Source organism: Heteronotia binoei, chromosome 3 (assembly GCF_032191835.1).
Source record: "Heteronotia binoei isolate CCM8104 ecotype False Entrance Well chromosome 3, APGP_CSIRO_Hbin_v1, whole genome shotgun sequence".
NCBI classification, from domain to species: domain Eukaryota; kingdom Metazoa; phylum Chordata; class Lepidosauria; order Squamata; family Gekkonidae; genus Heteronotia; species Heteronotia binoei.
The window spans coordinates 71,177,234-71,200,291 of record NC_083225.1 but is presented as its reverse complement, the minus strand read 5'-3'; the positions used below and the strand labels follow the sequence as shown (position 1 = coordinate 71,200,291).

The 23,058-nt window shown below is 42.9% G+C and overlaps 1 protein-coding gene across 4 annotated transcripts in view; it reads right to left on the bottom strand.

Annotated features, from left to right (window-relative positions):
• The window catches only part of REPS2 (RALBP1 associated Eps domain containing 2), a 155,791-nt gene that overhangs the window by 35,769 nt on the left and 96,964 nt on the right, over window positions 1-23,058 (bottom strand). For 3 of the 4 annotated variants that reach the window (XM_060234022.1, XM_060234023.1, XM_060234024.1), the window contains 2 exons: window positions 6,740-6,798; window positions 3,958-4,035 (listed from right to left, as the gene is read on the bottom strand). In XM_060234022.1, the coding sequence (XP_060090005.1) occupies window positions 3,958-4,035; window positions 6,740-6,798 (137 nt within the window). Of the gene's footprint in view, window positions 1-3,942; window positions 4,036-6,739; window positions 6,799-23,058 lie in introns of all 4 variants that reach the window. The other variant, XR_009555183.1, reaches the window with a different exon arrangement.

The window sequence follows — 23,058 nt, the reverse complement described above, 5'->3', positions numbered from 1 at the left end:
AGATTTTACCCTCTCTACTCTCTTCCAATGTCTTTTTCACTAATAGTCCACTTCCTTTGTTAGCAGTTTCCATTTCTGAAATGACATATGCTCATGTTGGATTTTTTGGCATTATTTCCATTACATAAATGCTTAATTTAATAGCACTGTAGTCACTGTGCCCAAATAATTCAACAATATTTACATCTCACACCAAGTCATGAGTACCACTGGTCGGTCTGCTGTTGCTTCCCTTCTAGTTTGTTCCACGTTCCAAGGCCTGGTTATTTATGCTTTGTCTCTTTGTAATTTACTCAACAAATAGGAGAGTAGCTGAAATCACCCATTATTACATCAGATTTCCTTATTTCTTTCTCCATTCCAATGTAACCTTTAGAGACATGGCCAGGTAGGAGACAGAAAGGTACAATTCTTTGTAGAATTCTTCTGTACATTACCATTTGAGCCAGGTTTTCTTTCAATAAAGATTCTGCAAAACTGTCATTCTTCTCAGGTTTCTAGCTTATTAGACTTATGTCCTTTGATACACAGAACCACAGAAGCCCCATTCTAGTCCTTTTGACATAATTTCTGTCCATGATAACTGCATCCCATTGATTGCATTCTAAAATGCTCACTATACGAAGCTTTACAGCTCCCCAATCATGGCTTCTACCATTTCCATATCAGCACAGATATCTAGTTTCCAAGTCTTCTTGCTATGAAAATTTCAGCCCTTTCATGTCTGACATTTCTTGCATATAGCTACTTTTCTGGAATGTAGGATAGCCAAATATGGTAATACTGCTTTGTTATAATAGTGTCTGACAAGTGATTGAGATAGGGATGGTCACGAACCAAATTATGAACCAGGTTTCATCACAAATCAGGCCGGTTTGTGGTTGACAATCCATGGTTTTTGTGACTGTTTGTTCAGTTCGTGGCCATCTCCAGAGTTGCCTTGGCATGCCTCCATGAGTGAAGAGAAGGCAAACTGCTACTATGCTGTGACTCGGGGAGAAAGGGGGAGGCATCTAAAAATATCCTCTTTCCTCTCCAGAGTCACGGCACCTTAGTAGCATGCCTCCATGAGTGAACGACAGGCAAATTGCCTTTCCTCCCCTCTCCAGAGTCTTGCCATCTTGGTAGCAATGCTTTCAGGAGTGAAAGGAAGGCAGTCACTTGGGGAAGGAGGGGGAGGCATTTAAAAAATCCCCCCTCCTTCATTCTGTGGAGTCACTCTGCCTGAGCAGCATGCCTCCATGAGTGAAGCGAAGGCAAATTGCCTTCCCTTAACTCCTGAAAGCATTCTGCCACTATGGTGCAACTGGGGGAGGAAAATCATTTAAAAATACCACCCCCTTGAATTTGAACTGGCTCAAGAAATGGAACACTTCATGGAGATTTGTGAATAATAATAAATAAATAAACAAACCATGAAACCTCACAAATCTCACAAACAATGACCCTCCATTTTCCTGGTTCATGTCAGACATTAAAAACCATCATGTCAGACATTAAAACCATCATGAAAGCAGAATGTCAGACATTAAAAACCATCATGAAAGCAGCATTATTGTGTAAACACATTCACAGACCTATTGGGAGAAAGATTCACCTATTTATCTTAGGCTAATCTGCCAAAATAGAAAGCTGATCTACTCGTCGTGAATCAGCTTTAATAGGAACAAATAGCTGCCTATGCAAGTATTTTACTGGATGAGGGGCATCTGAAAATCTCTTTCATATTAGATAGCTTTTATTATAAAGTCATGTCAGGGATATAGCAGGTTTAGATCATGGAAGCTGCTGCGAAGAATTGTATACCAATCTCAATGTAGCCAAAATGCCCCCCAAGCTTCCATGCAAAATTAGAACCCTCAGAATAAAAAACTGCTCAACTATACAGTGTGTATAAATAAAGCACAGCAATTCTAGGTAATCAATAATACCTAAAAGGACAAGGTGAGGACAGCATTAATATAGAAAACCAGTTGCAAAGAAAGATTTTTTAAAAGTATCATGTTAGGATTTTTGCCTCCCTTTAATTCATTCCCATCATTCCCCTAGTCTAAAAGCAAATCTCTTCCACTCGAATTTACGCATGCCCTTTTAAGCCAAGGGCCCCATTAAGTAATGCAATCCATATGCTTATTATAACTCAGATTGCTGTATTTAAGAAGAGCAGAGCTGAATTACGAGCTTTAGCTAATTTGTATCATCTTGACCACTTTAAAGCATATTCTGATGGCTAGGAACATAAGATGAGAAAGAAAGAGTGAAGAATGGAGTTTAGTCATAGCCAAAATGCCAAGGTTTTATACATTCATAAAAAATATCATGGGAAGCAATAAATACTTTGATACAAAACATTATTTTCTCCCCTTGTTTCCAAATGGAAATGGTCAGAGTTTCTTTCAACAAGAAACAAGAGCTACACCTTCAAAACAGATCTTTGCATAGCTAGCCCACCTTTAACTAGGTCATGATGGAACCTGTTAGGACAATATCTATATAGCTGCCATGGCGCTGTTGCTTTGTGCTACCAGAACAAAACCACCACTGTACCCAAAGAACTGTTTAGGGAACAGAAGTTGTAGGTATAGCTTTTTCATAATTTACAGCAGAACAAGATAAACTTTGTTTTTCTTCCTAAGACAAGGCATTGCCAAACAATCCTAAATGACTGCTGCAAGGGTATTATAGGAGGCCTATATGCAAATGGTTAACATGTCCAACCTGTGCACCAAGAACATTCCTAGGCTTTGACTGTACAACCATTTGAATTATCATATAAGATCTGGGGATCAAGCAGTTTGAAATTCAAGATAATTTAAAACTGGAAGAATAACTCTAGAATATTAGTGGAATGTTTCCATGAATCCCACACACGTATGAATAACTTTGTAAACAATTGCATGATCTTATACATTCTTATTTATGTACTTCCATACATTCCATTTATGTACTTCCATTTGTTGTTTACACAGACTAGGTGGGATGTGAAGGCCTCCATTATTTACTAGACAGGAACACATACAGCCGGGGCTGCAAGAACTGCACTGGCTGCCAATAGTGTACCGGATTCGTTACAAGGTGCTGGTTATTACCTTTAAAGCCCTATATGTCCTAGGACCTGCCTCTCCCCACATGTTCCCCAGAGGGTACTTTGATCTGGATCGCAAAATCTATTAGCAATCCCCGGCCTGAAGAGGTCAAACTAAAGACCACCAGAGAGAGGGCCTTCTTGGTTGCAGCCCCCCACTGGTGGAACCAACTGCCAGAGGAAGTGAGGGCCTTGCGGGACCTTGCTCATTTCTGCAAGGCCTGCAAGACTGCTCTCTTCCGGCTGGTTTTTAACTGACGCACAGCCTACATCGTAGGAATCTGGAGAAATGCCATCACCAAGGAAATATACAACATCTGATGAGATTAGCACCATACCTATTTGAATTGTTTTAAACTGTAGAATTTGTGATTTTATAATATAATTGTTTTAATTGTTATTATGATTTTATGTTGTGAGCCGCCCTGAGCCTGCCCCAGTGGGGAGGGCAGGATATAAATCAAATCAAATAAATAAATAGCATTTTGAGAAAATATTCAAATCAGACAAACATAGAAAATACTACCTTTCTGACAACAGTGATCCAATTCCCCAACCCTTAGACAATCATCATATTGTCATCACCTATCTTCGGCTCTAGTATAAACAACCTTGAATTGCAATCCTTTGCCCACTTGTTTGGAAACTAACCCCACTGAAATCAAGGGAACTTGCTGTTCAGTAAATATGAATACAACATTGGTCTGCTAATCTCGCTAAATTTTTAATTTGGGTTTGTTTACTTTTTGATTCAGGGCAATAATTCTGACAATTTAAACAAACCCAGTACCCCTTAATTTCTGTGGAATCCCTGATCAAGGAACATAGAAAAACTTACATACCAATTCTATGCTTACAGTTTAAAGCTGTACCTGTTCTTCAAGTCTGAAGTCTTTGTAGCTTGATTTGAGCTGAGCATTTGGTTCAGCATTTGTGATATGATGAGAAACCTGCAGCACACAAGCACACACACACACATATATCTACAGAGAGTTCATCTTTACATGAGAATGAGTAGAAGACAGGAGCAAAGCAGTCATGAGGTTCAACTTTATTTTTACTTGGCGAAAATAACTTTGGAGCTTGTTTTCTTGGGGGGTCCTGCAATTAAGGCTTTAAGGAATCATAACAGGAAGAAGCTGAGGAACTGGGGAAGTACCTGTGGCTAGCATCATACTCAGTTTGGTCTCCTATGTTTTGATGACAGGGACTTAAGACCTAGAGTCTACAGAGGCATAAGCCACAGGGGTTCTTGTCCTTCTAAGTTTAGCCTATGATCATTGTCTAAACCTGGGCAGAAGACTAGCATTGCTTTTTCTATTTTATACTTTAATAATTTGGTTATAATGCCTTATTTTCCCTTTAATGTGAGGCCCAAGAGTATGAACAGAATGCAGAAGTTGTATGGATGTTTGAACACTATCAGTTGAAATGAATATAATTGACAAATCTTATATTCGAATAAATTCCTTTACCGGAATACGTTCAACCTGGGCTGAAAACATTGCACTGGCTACCGATAGTGTACCGGTCATTACCTTTAAAGCCCTATATGGCCAGGGTTCTGCATACCTTAGGGACCACTGTTCCCTGCACATGCCCCAGCGAGCACTTCGGTCCTGGTCTCAAAACTTGCTGGCAGTTTCCAGCATCAGAGAAGTGAGGCTCAAATCAACGAGAGCCAGGGCCTTTTCTGTTGCTGCCCCTAGCTGGTGGAATAAGTTGCTGGAGGAGGTCAGGGCCCTACGAGAGTTTCCACAGTTCTGCAGGGCCTGCAAAAAAACTCTTCCGCCATGCATTTTCATGATGTTAACACCTGCAGCAATGGGACTGGTCCATAAAAATACTACCAACGGTTCACCTCATCATGGTTTGGTGATCCTGGGACCTCTTAGAACAACCAACCACCATTAGAATTTAATCACTGTCTGAAACCATGATATTAGCACATGTAAATGTTTTAGGAATTGTTTTTATGTTTTACGTTTTTATTGTTGTCTTATTTTATTCGGTGATACTAATGTGATTGTGTGACCCTAACCTGTGAGCTGCCCTGAACCTGTCTTTGGTGGGAAGGGCAGGATATAAATAAAATAAAAAAATAGATAATAACTAAGTATGATCTGACCTGTAGAGACTTAAATCTGTGGATCAGGGCCAGATGGACAGCTGCAAATTGTTCCTGCAATTCTCATTAGTCCCCACTTGTTAATATGTAATGACCTTGAATATCCTATAAATCCATATGTAGTATTCCTTGCTAAAATAAAAGTTTAGAGCTGTCCAACATAGCTCTTTGCTTCATTATGCACTTGTCTGAATACAAAGATTATGTGCTTTGCTGAAAAAATAAATATTACTATGAATCATGGCTTGTTATGCAATGAAACTTGTTCATCATAATTCAGTTCTCTTAAGTAAATTAAGTTTATCTGTCAATTATGAACAACCACATACAATTATATGTACACATTTCCTTCTCTAAATATGAAGAATGATATATTGGTAACATATGGATGCCAAGGAATAGTTGGGAAAAAATTCCTGTCAGCCAGAGGTTGGTGAAATGTACCAACACTAAACATATTATAAACTTCAGCATTACAATGAATTGTTTAACAGCAACTGACAAGGGTTCTACAGTTCTGGGCAACCAGTACTATCAGTATCCATAAAGTATCTACTAGAAACTGCAGAAACACTAGCTCAGGTATACCCTTCTTAAATTATCATATATAGTGGAATCCTAAAGGAAAATACACTGTTCTAAGTCTAATATAATTAGACAGGTGTAGATTTGTTTAGGATTGCATTATTACCATCTTTCATATACAATGAGATGATAAAAAATAATGCATTTTCTGCATCAATAACAAGTAGGGTTTTTTTTTTAAGAATCTATTTTATACAATACTATTGTCCAAGTTTGGGGACATCCAGGTGACAGAATATACAGCAGAACTACTGGCTGCTCCCTTCATTTAGGTAGCTGCAATTCTGACAGAGGTGTGAAATATGGTGGTAGAGTGCAAAGGCTGCAGAATAAGAGGTTCCATTCCATATGGTCATGTGTAGCTGGGGAAATTATATTTTGTAATACCAACAAACCCTTACTTAGAAGCAGAATATGGGATATGAAGGAATGGGCTGGCTGGAACCTATTCCTCTAATTTCCCAGTTTGGCCTTTTTGTGAACTTGCAAGTTCTGTGTAGCATTTCCTACCAACAGTTTGATGCTGTCTACCCAGGATTCTACCACCTCATTCTACCTCATATGTATGGCTGAAGCATAAGATACCCAAGTGCATGCAGATAGGAGCATGGAATACTTTTTGTGTTGTTCAGTGTTCACTCTTGTAAAATGCCAAGTAACATAACATATTCTGTTCAGTGGAATACTTTTGCCTTATCATGCTTTCTGCTTCTGTATTTACTCAGTCTGCCATTGTAAAATTGTCCCATCTGGCTAAAATATTGTTAACTGGAATGTTGTTAATCACCAGATTAAAGCCTCTGTTCGACATAACTGACCTTTAAAGGAACTCCCATTAATGGTACATCTGTTTTAAGTACAATGAAGGGTGCAGTGCCAGCCACTGTCAATTTTAAAAGAACACTACATCCAACATTATCCTGGAAAAGTTCTACACATACCTGTGAAGTAGGAGGCCTGGGAGGCAGAGCAGGAGGCAGGGGTAGCCAGCCAGCCCTAGCTGTTGAAATAAAGGCACAAAAGAAACAAATTGAGCAAATGCAACCTCAAACAAAACACATTAGAGCCTTTTGGTTTAAACAATTCAAATCAAGCTACTTTCATTTTTGTTAAAAAGAGTGTTACGTGAAAAACATATGCTCTAGGTTGTCCTCAGGAAGTTATATATTCAGTAAGAATATATCAGACACAGACAACATATAATCATTAGTGTGGAACATGAGAATGAAGCTTCTCTCAAGATTTCTGTTTTGTTACTACCTGGAAAAAAAACCCTGAATGAATATTATAATGTGGATATTAGAAGGCATTCAAAATAAAATGTGATGTGAAAAAGTGCAGTTGTACAGAAAACATCTGTGGGTGGAATTGAATATTCTGGCTCTGGGTGAGCTAGCTAAAGCTTTTAAATATTTTTGGCAGGGACTGAAGAGGGAAGAACCTCAACAACCATCTCGTTTAGGGCTTTATAGCAACATAAAATAATTCAATCTTCTGTTCTGAGCCAATAATCTGAAATGCTAACACCCATGATGGGACCATCTATTACATTTCTCAATCTGGTTTCAGTTAAATCCATAACCTATGGAGCCAAAACAGCAGAGAAGATGAAGCTTTGTGAAGCAATTATAATGACACAGAGATTATATATAGTGCAAGTTGTAAACCCACAAGGACTTGTAGGGGACATCTCATTTTCCCATCCCGATTTCTGAAGTAGGTTGGCTAGCCTCCATAGCCTCTTCCCCTTTCCTGCGTCCTTCTCTCTTTCCCATCCACTACCCAACCTACTTTTATCTGTTCTCCATTTTAACTTTGCCTCCCTCTGGAAGCATCTCCTTGGTAAAATTTGGCACAGCTCCAACCAGTAGACTGTGCTGGGCCCAGCTGCGTGGTGCCAGCTGCCAGGCCAGAACCAGTTGCCCACTGGGGAAGCCACAAGGACCTCCAGGAGCACTTAACTTTACCCTGTATCCCCTTCCCCACACTATTCTCCTTCTCCTTATCCTGGCAGCTTTCCAGGTCACATTTCTTTAGACACCATGGATGCTGCATCTCTATATACCAACATCACCACAAAGACGGACTGCAAGCCATCACCCCCCGCAAAGATGGACTACATGCTATCATGAACATAATCTGACAACATAAGAAGGGATGGGCCTAAACTGCATTTTGTGATTCAATTCTTAGGTCATGACTGAATGAGGAAATGAACCATGACATGAACTGCATGGATATGCCAGTTTTAAATTGTTCATATAGGTTTGTGAGCCATTTAAAGTTTTAAACCCTGCTTTTTGCTCCCTTCAAAAGTGGGGTAAGCAGAAAGCAGGGTTTTAAATGACTCCAACCCATTTAAACCCTCTGGTTCTGCTCCCCACTGCTTCAAAGCAAGTGGAGGGAGCAAAACCAGAGGATTAGATATGGGGTGAAGTACCTCCCAGGTACTTCACCCCATATCTAACCCTCTCCTTTCTTCTAGCTGTGGCTTTCCCTGGCCAGCAAAAAGGAATGAGTGAAGTGCCTCCCAGGTGGTACTTCACACTGTCCTGTCTTCTGGTCATGGCTTTCTCAGGCCTATAAAAAGTAACAGGTGAAGTGCCTCCCAGAGGATACTTCACACAGCCAGAAGAAAGGAGGGGGTGAAAGGCACTTGGAAGGCACTTAACTCCTTCCTTTCTGGTAGCTGCAGTGAGCCCCCGGAAGGCATTTCACCCCTTCTTTTCTGCTGGCCCAGCTGTCTTAGTGCAGTCCCGCAGGGCTGTGCCAGGTATCCGAAGGCAGCTGAGCTGGTATGAAGTGACTACTTTAAACGGGCTGCATGAATGACCCTGAGACACCTGGGCTGGTGCAGAGAAGTCTCTCGTTGCCACCTCAGCTGTCACTCTTGGGTTTCCTTGTGCAGCCTGTTTAAAGGGGCTGTGTGAGCAAGTCTAAGGTGGGGATGAAGTGCCCCTGGGAAGGCATTTCCCTTCCACCTTTCTTCTGGCCACAGGAGTTGCAGACAGAAGGGGGGGATTTCCTGGGAAGGGACTAAATTCCACTGCCTTTCACCTGGACACATGGAAAAGAACACTGGAGAAACTAATCAGGCCATCAGCAACTTCCATCAACCTGACCATGAACAATCTATACATGAAGTACATTTTCTAAACACTACTGTATAAGTACATAATGGAAGATTAAAACTTATCCTGGAAACTTATTGATCACAAAATGCATCTATGCACTAACACTTACCATCCTAAACACACCAAACAATCCACTCTCTACTGCCCAGCTTTGTGCTACAGCTACATCTGTTCTGACCCCTCTGATAGAAATTCTCACCTGTATGATCTACGACAGATGTTTCTGGAATTACAATACCCATCTGATGTAGTAAGGAAACAGATCAAAAAGCCAGAATGATTCCAAGGGATAACCTGTCATAAGACAGGCCCAAACGAAACAACAGAACAAATGCAGCTCAAACTGGTTCAACACATCACCCTCCCACAGTAATGCACTCCCCAACATGGACAAGTGCAGTAATGCACTCCCTAACATGGACAAGTGCAGTAATGCACTCCCTAACATGGACAAGTGCAGTAATGCACTCCCTAACATGGACAAGTGCAGTAATGCACTCCCTAACATGGACAAGGGCCCAAAATAAGCCAAGATGCCAACTCTGTCCTCATATTCACTCTGACAACACCATCACTGGGCCTAATATCAGCCACATCTTCTCATGTTCATTCACTTGTGCATCTTCCAATGTTATAAGTGTCAATAATGCCCTTCCATTCTTTATATCAGGTGAACAGGTCAGTCCCTATGCAAAGGAATAAATGGGCATCAATCTGACAACAAACGTTAGAACATTCAGAAACCTGTGAGAGAACATTTTAATCTTCCAGGACATTCTGTTGGTGACCTAAGAGTGGCAGTCCTCAAACAGAGAAGGTTCCAGGGGAGATTACAACATGAGATTGCTGAACTTGAGTTCATTTACAATTCCAGAACAATGGACTCCTTAGGGCTGAATAGGAACACAGAATCTCACTGTATGTGTGTGTGTCACTTCCGACTTATAGTGACCCAATGAATTAACATCCTCCAAAATGTCCTATTGCTAACAGCCTTGCTCAGGTCTTGCAAACTGAGGGCCATGACTTCTTTTATTGTCAGTTCATCTCATATTGGGTTTTCCTCTTTTCTTATCACCAGTTTCTGGCATTGGATGATGCCAGAAACTGGGGATAAGAACGTTAAAGATTTGCAGAGAGTGGTGCATGCACTAGGTAATGTTAACTTGCAGGTTTGTACGGAAACTAAACCCTCGGGATGCATAAAACTTGGATTCTGATGTCTCTACACTAATGCACAGAGTATGGGAAACAAACAGGAAGAACTGGAAGTCCTAATTCAGGAAGAAGACTATGACATAATAGGCCTTACTGAAATTTGGTGGGATGACACTCACAACTGGAATATTAGGATTCAGGCGTACAATTTATTTAAAAGGGACATGCAAATGAGAAAGGTGCAGGCATAGCAGTATATGTGAAGGAGGTATATACTTGTGAGGAAATATGTGAATCTGAGCATGGCAGCTCAGTTGAGAGTCTCTGGGTAAAAATTTTCCTTATGTGTCGGAAAATTTTCCTAATGTGCTGGAAGATTGGAGGCGGGCAAATGTTGTCCCCATCTTCAAGAAGGGGAAAAAAGAGGATCCGGGTAACTACTGACCCGTCAGCTTGACATCTATACCTGGAAAAGTTTTAGAACAAATAATCAAACAGTCGGTCCTGGAAGAATGGATGTGCCAGCATGGGTTTCTCAAAAACAAGTCATGTCAGACTAACCTGATCTCTTTTTTTTAAGAAAGTGACTACCTTGCTAGATCAGGGGAATGTTCTAGACATCGTTTATCTTGATTTCAATAAGGCTTTTGATAAGGTTCCACATACTATCCTTGTTGACAAGTTGGTAAAATGTGGTTTGGATCCTGTTACTGTTAGGTGGATCTGTAACTGGTTGACAGATTGCACCCAAAGAGTGCTTGTGAATGGTTCCTCAGCCTCTTGGAGAGGAGTGACAAGTGGAGTGCCTCAAGGATCTGTCCTGGGACCTGTTTTGTTCAACATCTGTATAAATGATTTGGATGAAGGAATAGAGGGAATGCTTACTAAATTTGCAGATGATACTAGATTGGGAGGGGTTGCAAACACAGAGACAGAAACAGGAAACAGGATGACTTTGACAGGCTGGAAAACTGGGCTAAAATCAATAAAATGAATTTTAACAGGGGTAAATGTAAAGTTCTGCATTTAGGTAGGAAAAATCCAATGCATGGTTATAGGATGGGGGAGACTTGTCTTAGCAGTAGTCTGTGCGAAAAGGATCTAGGGGTCTTACTGGAACATACGCTGAACATGAGTCAACAGTGTGATACGTGGCTAAAAAGGCAAATGCCATTTTGGGCTGTATCAACAGAGGTATAGTGTCCAGATCACGTGATGTGATGGTATCGCTTTACTCTGCTCTGGTAAGACCTCATCTGGAGTATTGTGTTCAGTTTTGGGCACCACATTTTAAGAAGGATATAGACAAGCTGGAACGGGTCCAGAGGAGGGCAACGAAGATGGTGAGGGGTCTGGAGACCAAGTCATATGTGGAAAGGTTGAAGGAGCTGGGGATGTTTAGTCTGGAGAGGACACAACAAAAAATGCAAGCTAGAGACCAATTTACTAAGAAGTATATAGAAATCAGTCCAAATGTCCAAAACATGTATATTCAAGTCCCAAAGTAGTGTGGTGACAAGCCAATCGATTAAGTACTTGTTCTTTCCAGTCTTCATCAGACCTGGGACCAATATTGATTCAATTATATAGATTCTTTACACAATTTTCAAAAAAAGAGGGACGCAGAGAGTCTCCAGCAGCAATTTCACATTGGCTACAGCTCAGTATGTGGCTTCTTGTGCAAGAATGTGGCTTCTTGTTACAGTTCTGATGAACTCCATTTCTGTGGCTTGTAATAGCTCTTATTGATATCCCATGTACTCCTGGTGATTTGTTTCTCCATGTTGCTCTCAGCACAGCTTTCACTTCACATTCTAAACTAGATTGTTCTTCAAAATGCATTTGAATAATGCATTTAGACCTGATTCTTTTGTACAGTTCTTCAGTGTACTGTTCCTATCTTTTCTTTATTTTGTCCTGTTCAGTCATGCGTTTCCATGTTGATCTTTCAGCATGCCTAACTGTGCTTTAAATTTTCCTTTGATTTCTTTGATTTTGTGGAACCGATTCCTTGTTCTTCCTTTTTTGTTGTTGTTCTCTTCTGATTCTTTACACTGGTTTTTATAATAGTTCTTTTTGTCTCTATGGGCAAGTTGTTGGAATAATGCATTTAGACCTGATTGTTTCTGTCACCTTTTTCTTTTGCTTCTTGGCTGCCTTTAGCAATTTCAAGAGTTTCATCACTCATCTACTTTTAATTTGTTTTGGCTCCAGAATAGTTTTTGTGAATTCTTTAATATCTCTGGTTTCAATTCACAGTTCTTATAGTTCACATTCATTTGAACTTAGTAGTGCAAATTTGTTCTTTACATGGTCCTGAAACTCTTCATAAATGTAACTTAGATTGTATTTTGGCACTATGAATGTTCTGGGTTTTTTTCTTCAGCTTTATTCTAATGTTCAGTATTAATAATTAATGGTCGGTCTGTACAACCACAGGAGGTGAAAACAAGGTGATTTGGAGTTCATTAATGATAACAATGATTTGGAGTTCATTAATAATTTGGAGTTGAGAGTAAGCAGTGAAGTGGCCAGGTTTGCAGATGACACTACATTGTTCAGGGTGCTGAGAACCAGAGAGGATTGTGAGGCACTCCAAAGGGATCTGCTGAGGCTGGGTGAGTGGGCGTCAGCATGGCAGCCAGTATCATAATACCCCTGTATAAATTGATGGTGCGATCTCATTTGGAATAGACAGGTTGCTTACCTGTAACTGTAGATCTTCGAGTGGTCATCTGTGCATTCACACTCATGGGATATAGCGCCTGTGCCAATCCCCCGAATCGGTACCTAAATAGCCCGTGATTTTTTTGCGCTCGGCACCAGTGAGCATGCGCAGGTGTCCCAGTATGCATGCTCACTGGAGCCAGTGCGAGGATCCCGCCAGTTCCTTCTTGACCGCTGGAAGCTCCTAACATAGGGAGACCGTCAGCAGTGGGGAAGGAGGGCAGGTAGTGTGAATGCACAGATGACCACTCAAAGATCTACAGTTACAGGTAAGCAACCTGTCTATCTTCTTCGTGGTCTCTGTGTTTCACACTCATGGGAGATTAGCAAGCAAGACATACCTGGAAGCGGGAAGACAGTCAACCAGAAGAGACAGCTTGCAGCACCGCAGCTCCCAGACGAGTCCTCTGCTGAGCATGCACATCCAGAGCATAGTGCTTCATGAAAGCATGCGGAGAGGACCAGGTAGCAGCCTTGCACACGTCTGTCAGGAAAACGCCTTTCAGGAACGCCACTGACGTCGCCATCACTCTAGTAGAGTGTCCACGAATGGGCCCAGGCAACGGCTTCGTTGCCAGCAGGTAGCACAGTTTGATGGTCTCAGTGAGCCACTTCAAAAGCCTCTAAGATGAAATTCTGGAGCCCAACTTAGGAGCAGCGTAAGAAACAAAAAGATACTGGTCCTGACGGAAACTCTTAGAATGACTCAAATACAACAATAACGCACGCTTAACATCCAAAGCGTGCCGCTGCCATTCCTCATCCGAGAAAGGTGTGGGATAAAACATGGGTAGCCAAACGTCCAACTTAAGGTAAAACTGGGAAACCAACTTGGCTCGAAGGGACGCCGAGTCAACCTGTCCAACACTAAAGTCAAATCCCACAACTGTGGGGGTGACCTTGACGGGGGATGCAATCTGAGCAGACCCTTTAGAAACCTCTTCGAATGAGGGTGCGCAAAAACTGAATGCTCCTCCACGGACTCATGGTATGCTGATATTGCTAATAAATAAACTTTAACAGAAGAAAAGGAAAGTCCAGCATCCACCAGAGATAACAGAAAATCAAAAATCACCAATAGCCCCACCCATTGGGGTGAGACTGCAGGGTCAGCCAAAAACTGAAGAAACTTCCCCCACTTCCTGTCATAGGAAGTACGGGTAGACAACTTCCTACTATTTAGGAAGACGTGTTGGACTCTGCTGGAGAACTCACAAGGTTTATGAACCATGCCGTCAGCTTCAGGTAAGGCACGTTGTGATGGAACACGTGACCGTCCTGGGCTGACAGAAGGTCCGGTTCCGCCGGAAAATGATAAAAACCCCCATCACTAGTAGAAGCAAGATCGGGAACCAGTTCTGCCGAAGCCACCATGGTGTCACTAGGATGCAGCGCGGCCTTTCTCTTGCAATTTTGTTGACAACTCTTGTCAGCAGCAGCAGAGGCGGAAACAGGTTTAGGAAAAACAGGTTTCTTACCTGTAACTGATGATCTTCAAGTGGTCATCTGTGCAGTCACACTGATGGGAGAAGGCGCCGACGCCGATCGGTAACTTCAAAGCTGTGGATTTCCGCACCCCCGTCCCGGTGCGCATGCCCAGAAGCCCCCCTGTGCATACTTACCGGGACAGGAGCGGACATCCCACCAGTTCCTTCTGACCGCTGCATGAGCCCTGGAACGGACCAGCAGCAGTGAGGAAGGTGGGCGGGTAGTGTGACTGCACAGATGACCATTTGAATATCATCAGTTACAGGTAAGAAACCTGTTTATCTTCTTCGTGGTCTCTGTGCATCACACTGATGGGAGAATAGCAAGCTAACAGCCTACCTGGAGGAGGGTATCATGGTCCGTCAACAGGAGAGCAACTGCAGAACAGCACGGCCCACAGACAAACCTCGATGCCACTGAAGGTCCAACGCATAATGTCTGATGAAGGTATGCGGGGAGGACCAGGTAGCAGCCTTGCAGATGTCTCGCAATGGTACTCCTTTCATGAATGCTGCAGAGGTAGCCATTGCCCTTGTAGAATGCGCTTGAATAGGCCCTGGAAGAGGTCTTTTGCGCAGCAGGTAGCACAATTTAATCGTCTCTGTTAACCACTTCGAGAATCTTTGAGACGAAATCTTCCAACCCAGTGAGGCCGGGGCATAAGAGACGAAAAGCCTAGGGTCCTTCCGGGAGGGCTCTACCCTATGCAAGTAAAAGGAGAGCGCCCGCTTAACATCCAGGGCGTGAAGCCTCCTCTCTGACTCCGTAGCCAAGTTAGGAAAATAGACCGGTAGGCAGATCTCCCTGTGTAGGTGGAAAGATGACACCACCTTGGGCAGGAACGTAATGTCTGGACGTAGCCACACGCCCTCTGGACGGAATCGGAGATAAGGGTCGTCGCACCTCAACGCTGCGAGTTCCCCCACCCTCCGTGCTGAGGTGATGGCCTCCAGGAACGCCGTCTTCCACGACAGCAGTTGCAGGGAACACGTTGCCATAGGCTCGAAGGGCTTTCACATCAGGGCCTCTAGAACCCCTGGAAGATCCCACAATGGAGTCGGGTCCCTAACAGAGGGGTATAACCTCGATAACCCCCGCAGGAACCTCTTTGTAGTGGGATGCGCGAAAACCGAGTGCCCTTCGATTTGCGCATGGTTGGCCGAGATAGCCAACCATGGTTGGCCTTATGGATGACACTGTTAGTCCTTTGTCTAGAAGGGTGAGTAGAAAGTCCAAAATCAAGGGAAGGCCCACAACAGTCAGGTCCCCCAGAGTGTTGGATTTTATCTGTACAAACTGCGCCCACTTATAGGTGTACGACTTTCTTGTGGATTCCTTCCTACTATTGAGGATGACATGCTGAGCCCTTAGGGAAAAGGAGTTCACCCGAATCTCCATGCTGTCAGCTTCAGATGCGGGACATCGTGGTGGACCACTAACCCTTGGTGGGATAGCAGTAGATTCGGACCCGTGGGGAAATGGTGGAAGACTCCCCGGGATAACCGCAGGATGGGGGCGAACCAATGTTGCCTGGGCCACCACGGGGTGACCAGAACCGCCTTCGGATGTTCCCTGTACAGTTTCTGGACTACCCGCGTGATTAGCGGAATTGGGGGGAACAAGTACACGTGACGGTTCCACGGGAACAGGATCCCCTCCTCCCCGGCAACAAAACCGTTTGCACTTTCTGTTGTCGCGGGTGGCGAACACATCTATCTCCGGTGTCCCCCACCTCTGGAAGATGGGTTGGAGGAAGTCCCAGTTGAGCTCCCATTCGTGAAGGGAAGCTCCCCCCCGACTGAGAAAGTCTGCGCACGCGTTCTGGTCCCCAGCAGGATGAGCTGCTGTTAGATACGTGTTCATTTCCCTGCAGATTCCCCATATGCGCAGAGCTAGGAGACATAGTTTCCGCGATACTGTGCCTCCCTGCCTGTTTATGTAGGCCAGTGCTGTGGTGTTGTCTGTTAGGATCGCCACAGCTTGGTTTGCCAGTAATAGCTGGAAAGAGAGAATGGCATGATGAATCGCCAGTAGCTCTAAAAAGTTTATGTGATACTGCAGGTGGTCCCTGGGCCACCTGTTTTCCACACAGAGTCCATTCACATGTGCTCCCCATCCCACAGGGACGCATCCGAGGTTAGAGTTATCGTCGTTTGTGGAAAGGCGCCCCCGCCAGCAGGTGATGCCTTTGCTGCCACCATCGTAGAGTTGTCAGGACTTCTTGTGGAATGGAAAACCTGCGCAAGGGGGAATCTACTTGGCATCTGAAGTGCTTCAGAAACCATAACTGAAGGCTCCTCATGTGGAACCTGGCAAAGACCAGAACCAATGTGGTGGATGCCATCAGGCCCAATAGGCGTTGAACCTGAAGAGCCATGACCGTCTGGTTTCGTTGAAAGATCTGCACCAGGTCTACAATGTCGTCTACTCGCTTCTCCGGCAGAAATGCTTTGCATAACTGGGTGTATAGGATTGCCCCTATGAACTGTACCCTCTGAGAAGGTTGGAGACATGACTTCTTCTTGTTCACCTGTAGAACCAACTCTTGTAGAAGGGCCAGGGTGGTGGTGATTTGTTGCAATAGACGGGCCTTTGACTCTGCCACCAGAAGCCAGTCGTCTATGTATGGAAACAGTATGATGCCTTGTAATCTCAGATGGGCTGCAACAACGACCATTGTCTTAGTAAACACCCTGGGGGCTGTGGAAAGGCTGAAGGGCAGGGCTCGATATCACGTGGAGGGTACCACTGGTATGGCGGGTACGGGTAACTGTAGGAGCAAGGCCACTGACGTTGATCCCACGGCGGAAGAGGCTGGAAACAACGAACCATAGCAGCTGGTTCCAGCTCTCTCTTTTCCATAGTTGGTGCAAGAGGTGCCAGGGGTTCGTTCGGTATCGAAGCCTCAATCTCCGATATCGAACCACTGTCGCTCCGACGACGCGATCCCGATCTCGAAGAGTGGGTGTGCTGGGTCAGATCTATCTCATGCTCCGATCCCGACAGGCAGATCGGCTGCCAACCTCTGCTTCTTGACACTGAACGACTCCTTGGACGTGGAGATGCCAGGATCTTCCGGGGTGGAGCAGCTTGCGTCGACGCCAAAGCATCTCGAGAAGGAGAAGGAGTGCAGGAAAGTCTATTCTTTTGCTTCTCCTTCGACTTAAGACTTCTTCGGGAGGGACGATTGGGTGTCCGAATCCTCCCGACGTTGCTTAGCCAGAGTCACCACTAACCCTTCAGAGGGTCGTTTCATGGGTCGGCCTTGCTCGGTTGGCATATCGGTCTGCCCCGGTGATGATGGATCGACCGATGTAACCGTCGGGGCCAGGGTGGCTTCTCCCATCGATACCGACGGGCCTGTTGCCATTTTCGGCGGGCAAAGAGCCGATTCCACAAGTGCTGCCGATAGCCTCGCTGCCCAGTTTTTATGGGTTTGCTTTAAGATGCTCAAGCAATGTGGGCACGAATCAACTCGGTGTCCCTTGCCCAAGCACAGTAAGCAGAGGGAGTGACCGTCAGTAGGTGCAATCTTGCTACCACACTTGCGGCAATGTTTAAAAAAACCCCAACGCCTTTCCATAGGCACTAGAATCCACACAGAACTATTTCTGAGGGAATGGAGGGAAAAATAAAGCCTTGATGGGCAAAGTCCAACAACAACAGTATTTTTTTTTAAAAAAACAATAACTATCTATACCTATCTAACTACTAACTAAGAAAACAACAAACGGGCTATATAACAAGAAGAAAAATCCGAAGGATTACAGTACTGACTGGAGCAATCAAAAGGAGATCCGCGCAGCGGTCAAAACGGAACTGGCGGGATTCTCGCACTGGCTCCGGTGAGCATGCGTACTGGGACGCCTGCGCATGCTCACTGGTGTCGAGCACGAAAAAATCCCGGGCTTTTTAGGTACCGATTCGGGGGATCGGCGCAGGCGCTATATCCCATGAGACTGAAGCACAGAGACCACGAAGAAGATACTGTGTACAATTCTGGTCATCGCACCTCAAAAAGGATATTATAGCATTGGAAAAAGTCCAGAAAAGGGGAACTAGAAAGGTTAAAACACTTGGGGCTCTTTAGCTTGGAGAAACGTCGACTGTGGGGTGACATGATAGAAATTTACAAGATTATGCATGGGATGGAGAAAGTAGAGAAAGAAGTACTTTTCTCCCTTTCTCACAATACAAGAACTCGTGGGCATTCAATGAAATTGCTGAGAAGTTGGGTTAAAACAGATAAAAAGGGTGATTAACATGTGGAATTCACTGCCACTGGAGGTGGTGGTGGCTACAAGCATAGCCAGCTTCAAGAGGGGATTGGATAAGAATATGGAGCAGAGGTCCATCAGTGGCTATTTGCCACAGTATATTACTGGAACTGTCTGGGGCAGTGATGCTCTGTATTCTTGGTGCTGGGGGGGGGAAGTGGAAGGGCTTCTAGACCCACTTGTGAACCTCCTGATGGCACTTGAGTTTGGGGGTTTTTGGCCACTGTGTGACACAGAGTGTTGGACTGGATGGGCCATTGGCCTGATCCAACATGGCTTCTCTTATGTTCTTATGTTCTAAGGTGCAGGAGACATACCTGAGTGCTTTCTCTGTGCTTCTTTATTGCTACCCCAAGCCCTAAATAGCAAAACCCCTTGTATGTAGAAAGTGTTAGGTGCTGGCTGGGAATTATTGTGGGACCAAGATGAATGCTTGAATCTAACATTGTTTAATCTAAAGATCACATAGAATGGGCCCAATCCATGCATGACTGCAGAGAATAATGCTCAGTTTTTACCACTATCAACCCAAAATTCAGGAATGATCTCTCAAGTGAGGTCAGAAGTCTTGTGTTCCTGATGGCATTTTAGAGGTACTGCAAAATTTATCTATTTTATCATAATCTTTGATTACGGTTAAGATTATTGGTATGGCATAGTTTTTATTTGCAGACTGCAGAATTTTTATATAGTTTTACTGAAAATGAGAACTTTTAAAAATAGTTTTATGACTTTTAGGTCTTTTTATTTTTCTGCAAATTTCTATGCATATAGGAAAAGAAGTATAAAACCTAAATTTAGCCATAACAGACAGCCTATCCACATTAGAATGCACAAGTCTAAAAAAATATAACTCAGGAGATTTAAAAGATAACCATAAACTTCCAGAGGCCTTTTTGTATACAGACCTTTCTTCAGAAAAATAAGTATCTCATATTTTTGCTTTTATTTTTTTCTCAAATTTAAGGCACAGCCGTCCATTCCTGTGTCTTGCTGTCACATGCAGAGCGGCACCAAGTGAACATGCACTGTATTTTAGTGTCAGGCAAAACACTAAACAGATGCTAAGAACATTTATTCCTGCATTTTAATTTATATTTGCTGCAATAAAATCTGCAAGCTGTAACTGAGAGGGTGATGGTGGTGAGCAGATAAAGTATAGTTCCAAAATTTGATGCCATTTCTGTCTTTAACAGGCATAGACCTGCAGTATTCCTGCATATCTCTGTATCCCAAGTTTTTGTTATACTCTAAAGTAATGTGTTGTATGATGAACTCTTTTTTTGTGGACTGCAAGGATGTCTGTGATGGTAGTGTTGCCATTTCCTCTTTAGAAAGACTTCTGCTGATATTATGTTCTGATAACTCTGGATTTTCCTTGGAATAGTACTTGTATAAGCATGACTTCTTTCAAACAGGTCAAAGATATTCTGCAACAGCAGGGCTTAATGAATATTTCATGAGTAGCTTGAGTTAGAATTTTAGGATTAAAAAAGCAGAAACTGGGTCAAACATGGCTGGTCTGAGTGTTTTGCTTGCCTAAAATTATAACTCACAGATACAGCATATTTTTCAAAACCGAACAATATGTTTTTGGGATTCCGCACCCCCCCCCCCCCCCCCAAAAAAAAGACAAGAAAAGAAAAGAAAAGAAAGCAGAATGCTGCCTGTTGAAACTGAAGTGAAATATTCTGTAGTTTTGGCACAGATGCAAGGATAATGCATATGAAATTTGGGACTTGAATGTAATCATGGCTTACTCAACTTTAAAAAAAACTACAAAATTACTATTCATTCTCAGGAGATCACTGAGCACAGATGCAGCAAAGTTATCACTTAAGATATAGAATATGTTAGAAACATATGCTATTGTGATTATAGCAAGTTCTTTAGGAATAAGAGCAATGAATGAAGAGTTTTTGAAATTTTGTCGTATTTAAGTAAGAAATGGAACTAATTCATTTAGGAAAATAAAAGTTTTATGTGCAGTACTGGTAATGTCTTATTCAAAGGCCCTGCAATCTCTCCTGATGCCACCCTGTTAATTGAGACACCGCTTAACACATTTCAAAACTGCTATGCAGAAAATCTGTTGTGTAGAAATGACTGTGTAATTGATAACTGCTGCCCAAACAAGAAAATGGCCCTGAATACACCTGCACCAGTAATTTCATGTGCCATTGTTTAGCATCCATGCACAGGCTATCGCCATATACTAGGCTAATGCTCAACATGACAAAGTATATTTTTCACAAGACATGGGTGTTCTTCTCTTGCCTATAAACAGGAAAACATTTTACTGCTTTCCTATCAATATATTTTCATTATTGTGCTCTGGTATTCTGCTCCCCCCCCCAACTTCTGGGTTTTTTTGCAACGCTACAACTCCCAGTATCATTACTAAAACACAATTTCTATTTATCTAAAAATTTTGAAAGATCCATGCAAGGAGAGGCAGTCTCTCTAGTATCTAATTCCAGGTCATGAAGGGCTTTAAAAGTAATGACCACTCTGAACAAACTGGAAGCCAGTACAACTACTTCAAAACAATTTTTTAAATGTATACTTTTAAAGAGATATAGATTACCACTGCCCCTAAGCTTCCAGACTGCCACATTCTGCAGTAGCTGAAGTTTATGTATATTGAGATCCTATGCATATACTCAGAATGTGTACAAGTTCTCAGGGAAGGGGGAAGGTATTGCTATGGACTATCCAATATTCTTCCATCAGCAGTTTTCTCTCCAGTCAAGTATGCTAAACAAAGCTACACATTTAACCCTCCCATTTGTGTTTTAGAAGCTTAGTATGCATTTTCCGTGCTATTTTAGACGGTCAAAGGAAAACCCCAAATGCTACCCAGCTCCTAGGGGAGGGTAGCAAAGGCGAGGGATTCCTCCTCTGTCAACCCAATAAACACAAACATTCTTAAGTTTTTGGAATAAAATGGCCACCACTTTTATCGGTTACTTACAGCTGTAAGAAGCCTTGGCACAACATGGGGACAATCAGATCCTGACATCAACTGACCTAGCTGCCAATCGATGTACATTAGCCCACCTACCCCACCTGCTGGGGTGGGGGAATCAATGGTCTGTCAGGATGATGGATTCCAGAAGGATAATCACCACTATTTGGTCTCCCCTGCCACTTGACCATGAGGATAACCCACTGGGAGCCCCTGAGCTGGGCTTGGCCCTTAAAAATCCTAACTCCAAGATTTCTTAGGGTGATCCCAAAACACAGGGGAAAGCCTGTTTTCCTAAAATGGATCCTCCCTCATGTTGAAACCATCTCCATATTGAACCCTTGAAAAGAAACCTAACCTGGGGATCCCCCAACTCAGCACCCTCCCCGTAGAAGTACAACTCACAGACCTCCGAATGTCTTATCCACCGAAGTATTAACACTCAGGGTTGGCAAACGATCCTCACTTAGCCAGTTGAGCTGGCTGGTGGACATGCAATAACTACAACCCCCACCCCACCCCTTGGCCCAATCCAAGCCCTTTAAAGGCCATCTTGGGAGGGGCAGGCCATTTATGTGAGCTTGCAGACGCCCAGCCCCCAAGCTGCCTGCACAGTCTGTCCTACCTTGCAGGACATGGCTGGCAATGGCCACCATCACCCTGCTAGTTTGTCCCATCTATGCAGGTCAGCAAACAGAGCCTGCAGGTGAGTCGGAGTTTAGCTTTCACATACATTTGTGAACTCAAGAAATGATCTAACTCTGCATTTTAAAAAGCCCTATATAGGAGTTAATGCTTACACAAGTATTGGGGAAGGTGCTTTAAAAATTCATATATAAATTTATAATTTATTTATAATTTTTCAATAGACTCTTGTAGGCATACAGCACATAATTTTATATAGCACAAAGTAGGAGTCTAGTGGCATGCATACTTCATCAGTTATGCCTCCAAATTCACATCTAGCAATGGAAAAGGGCTAGACATTATTTGACTTTGGAGAATGATTCTTTACAATCGTGCATAGATTCAGTACAGTATTTGGGCCAATCCTATATGATCCTCAGGCACATCCACGTTGGATCCATATAGAGATGTATGGTCAGAATTTGGCCTGCCATCGGAAATGAAATTATACTCTTTCTACAAACATCTAATGAAAAAATGTATGCATCTGCTAAGAGCTTTTCTCACATGAAACACACACACAAATGTGTACTACGTTTTTCACATGATAAGCTAAAGGTTTTCCTTAAAAAAAGAAAAGATCACATTTATGGAACAAAAATATTTGCCTATGGACATTTAACTAGCAGATATGTGTAATTTTTAAGCCACCACACACTAGAGATGTAAAATTTACAGAAATATTGATGCCATGGGGAAAATAATGGAAATTATAAGGAAAATGCTTTAATAATGTACTGTATTATATGCACTATAAGCAGACATATTCAACATTTTCAAGCAACTTTTTGGTTTAAATTTAAATAATTCTAGCAGCAATT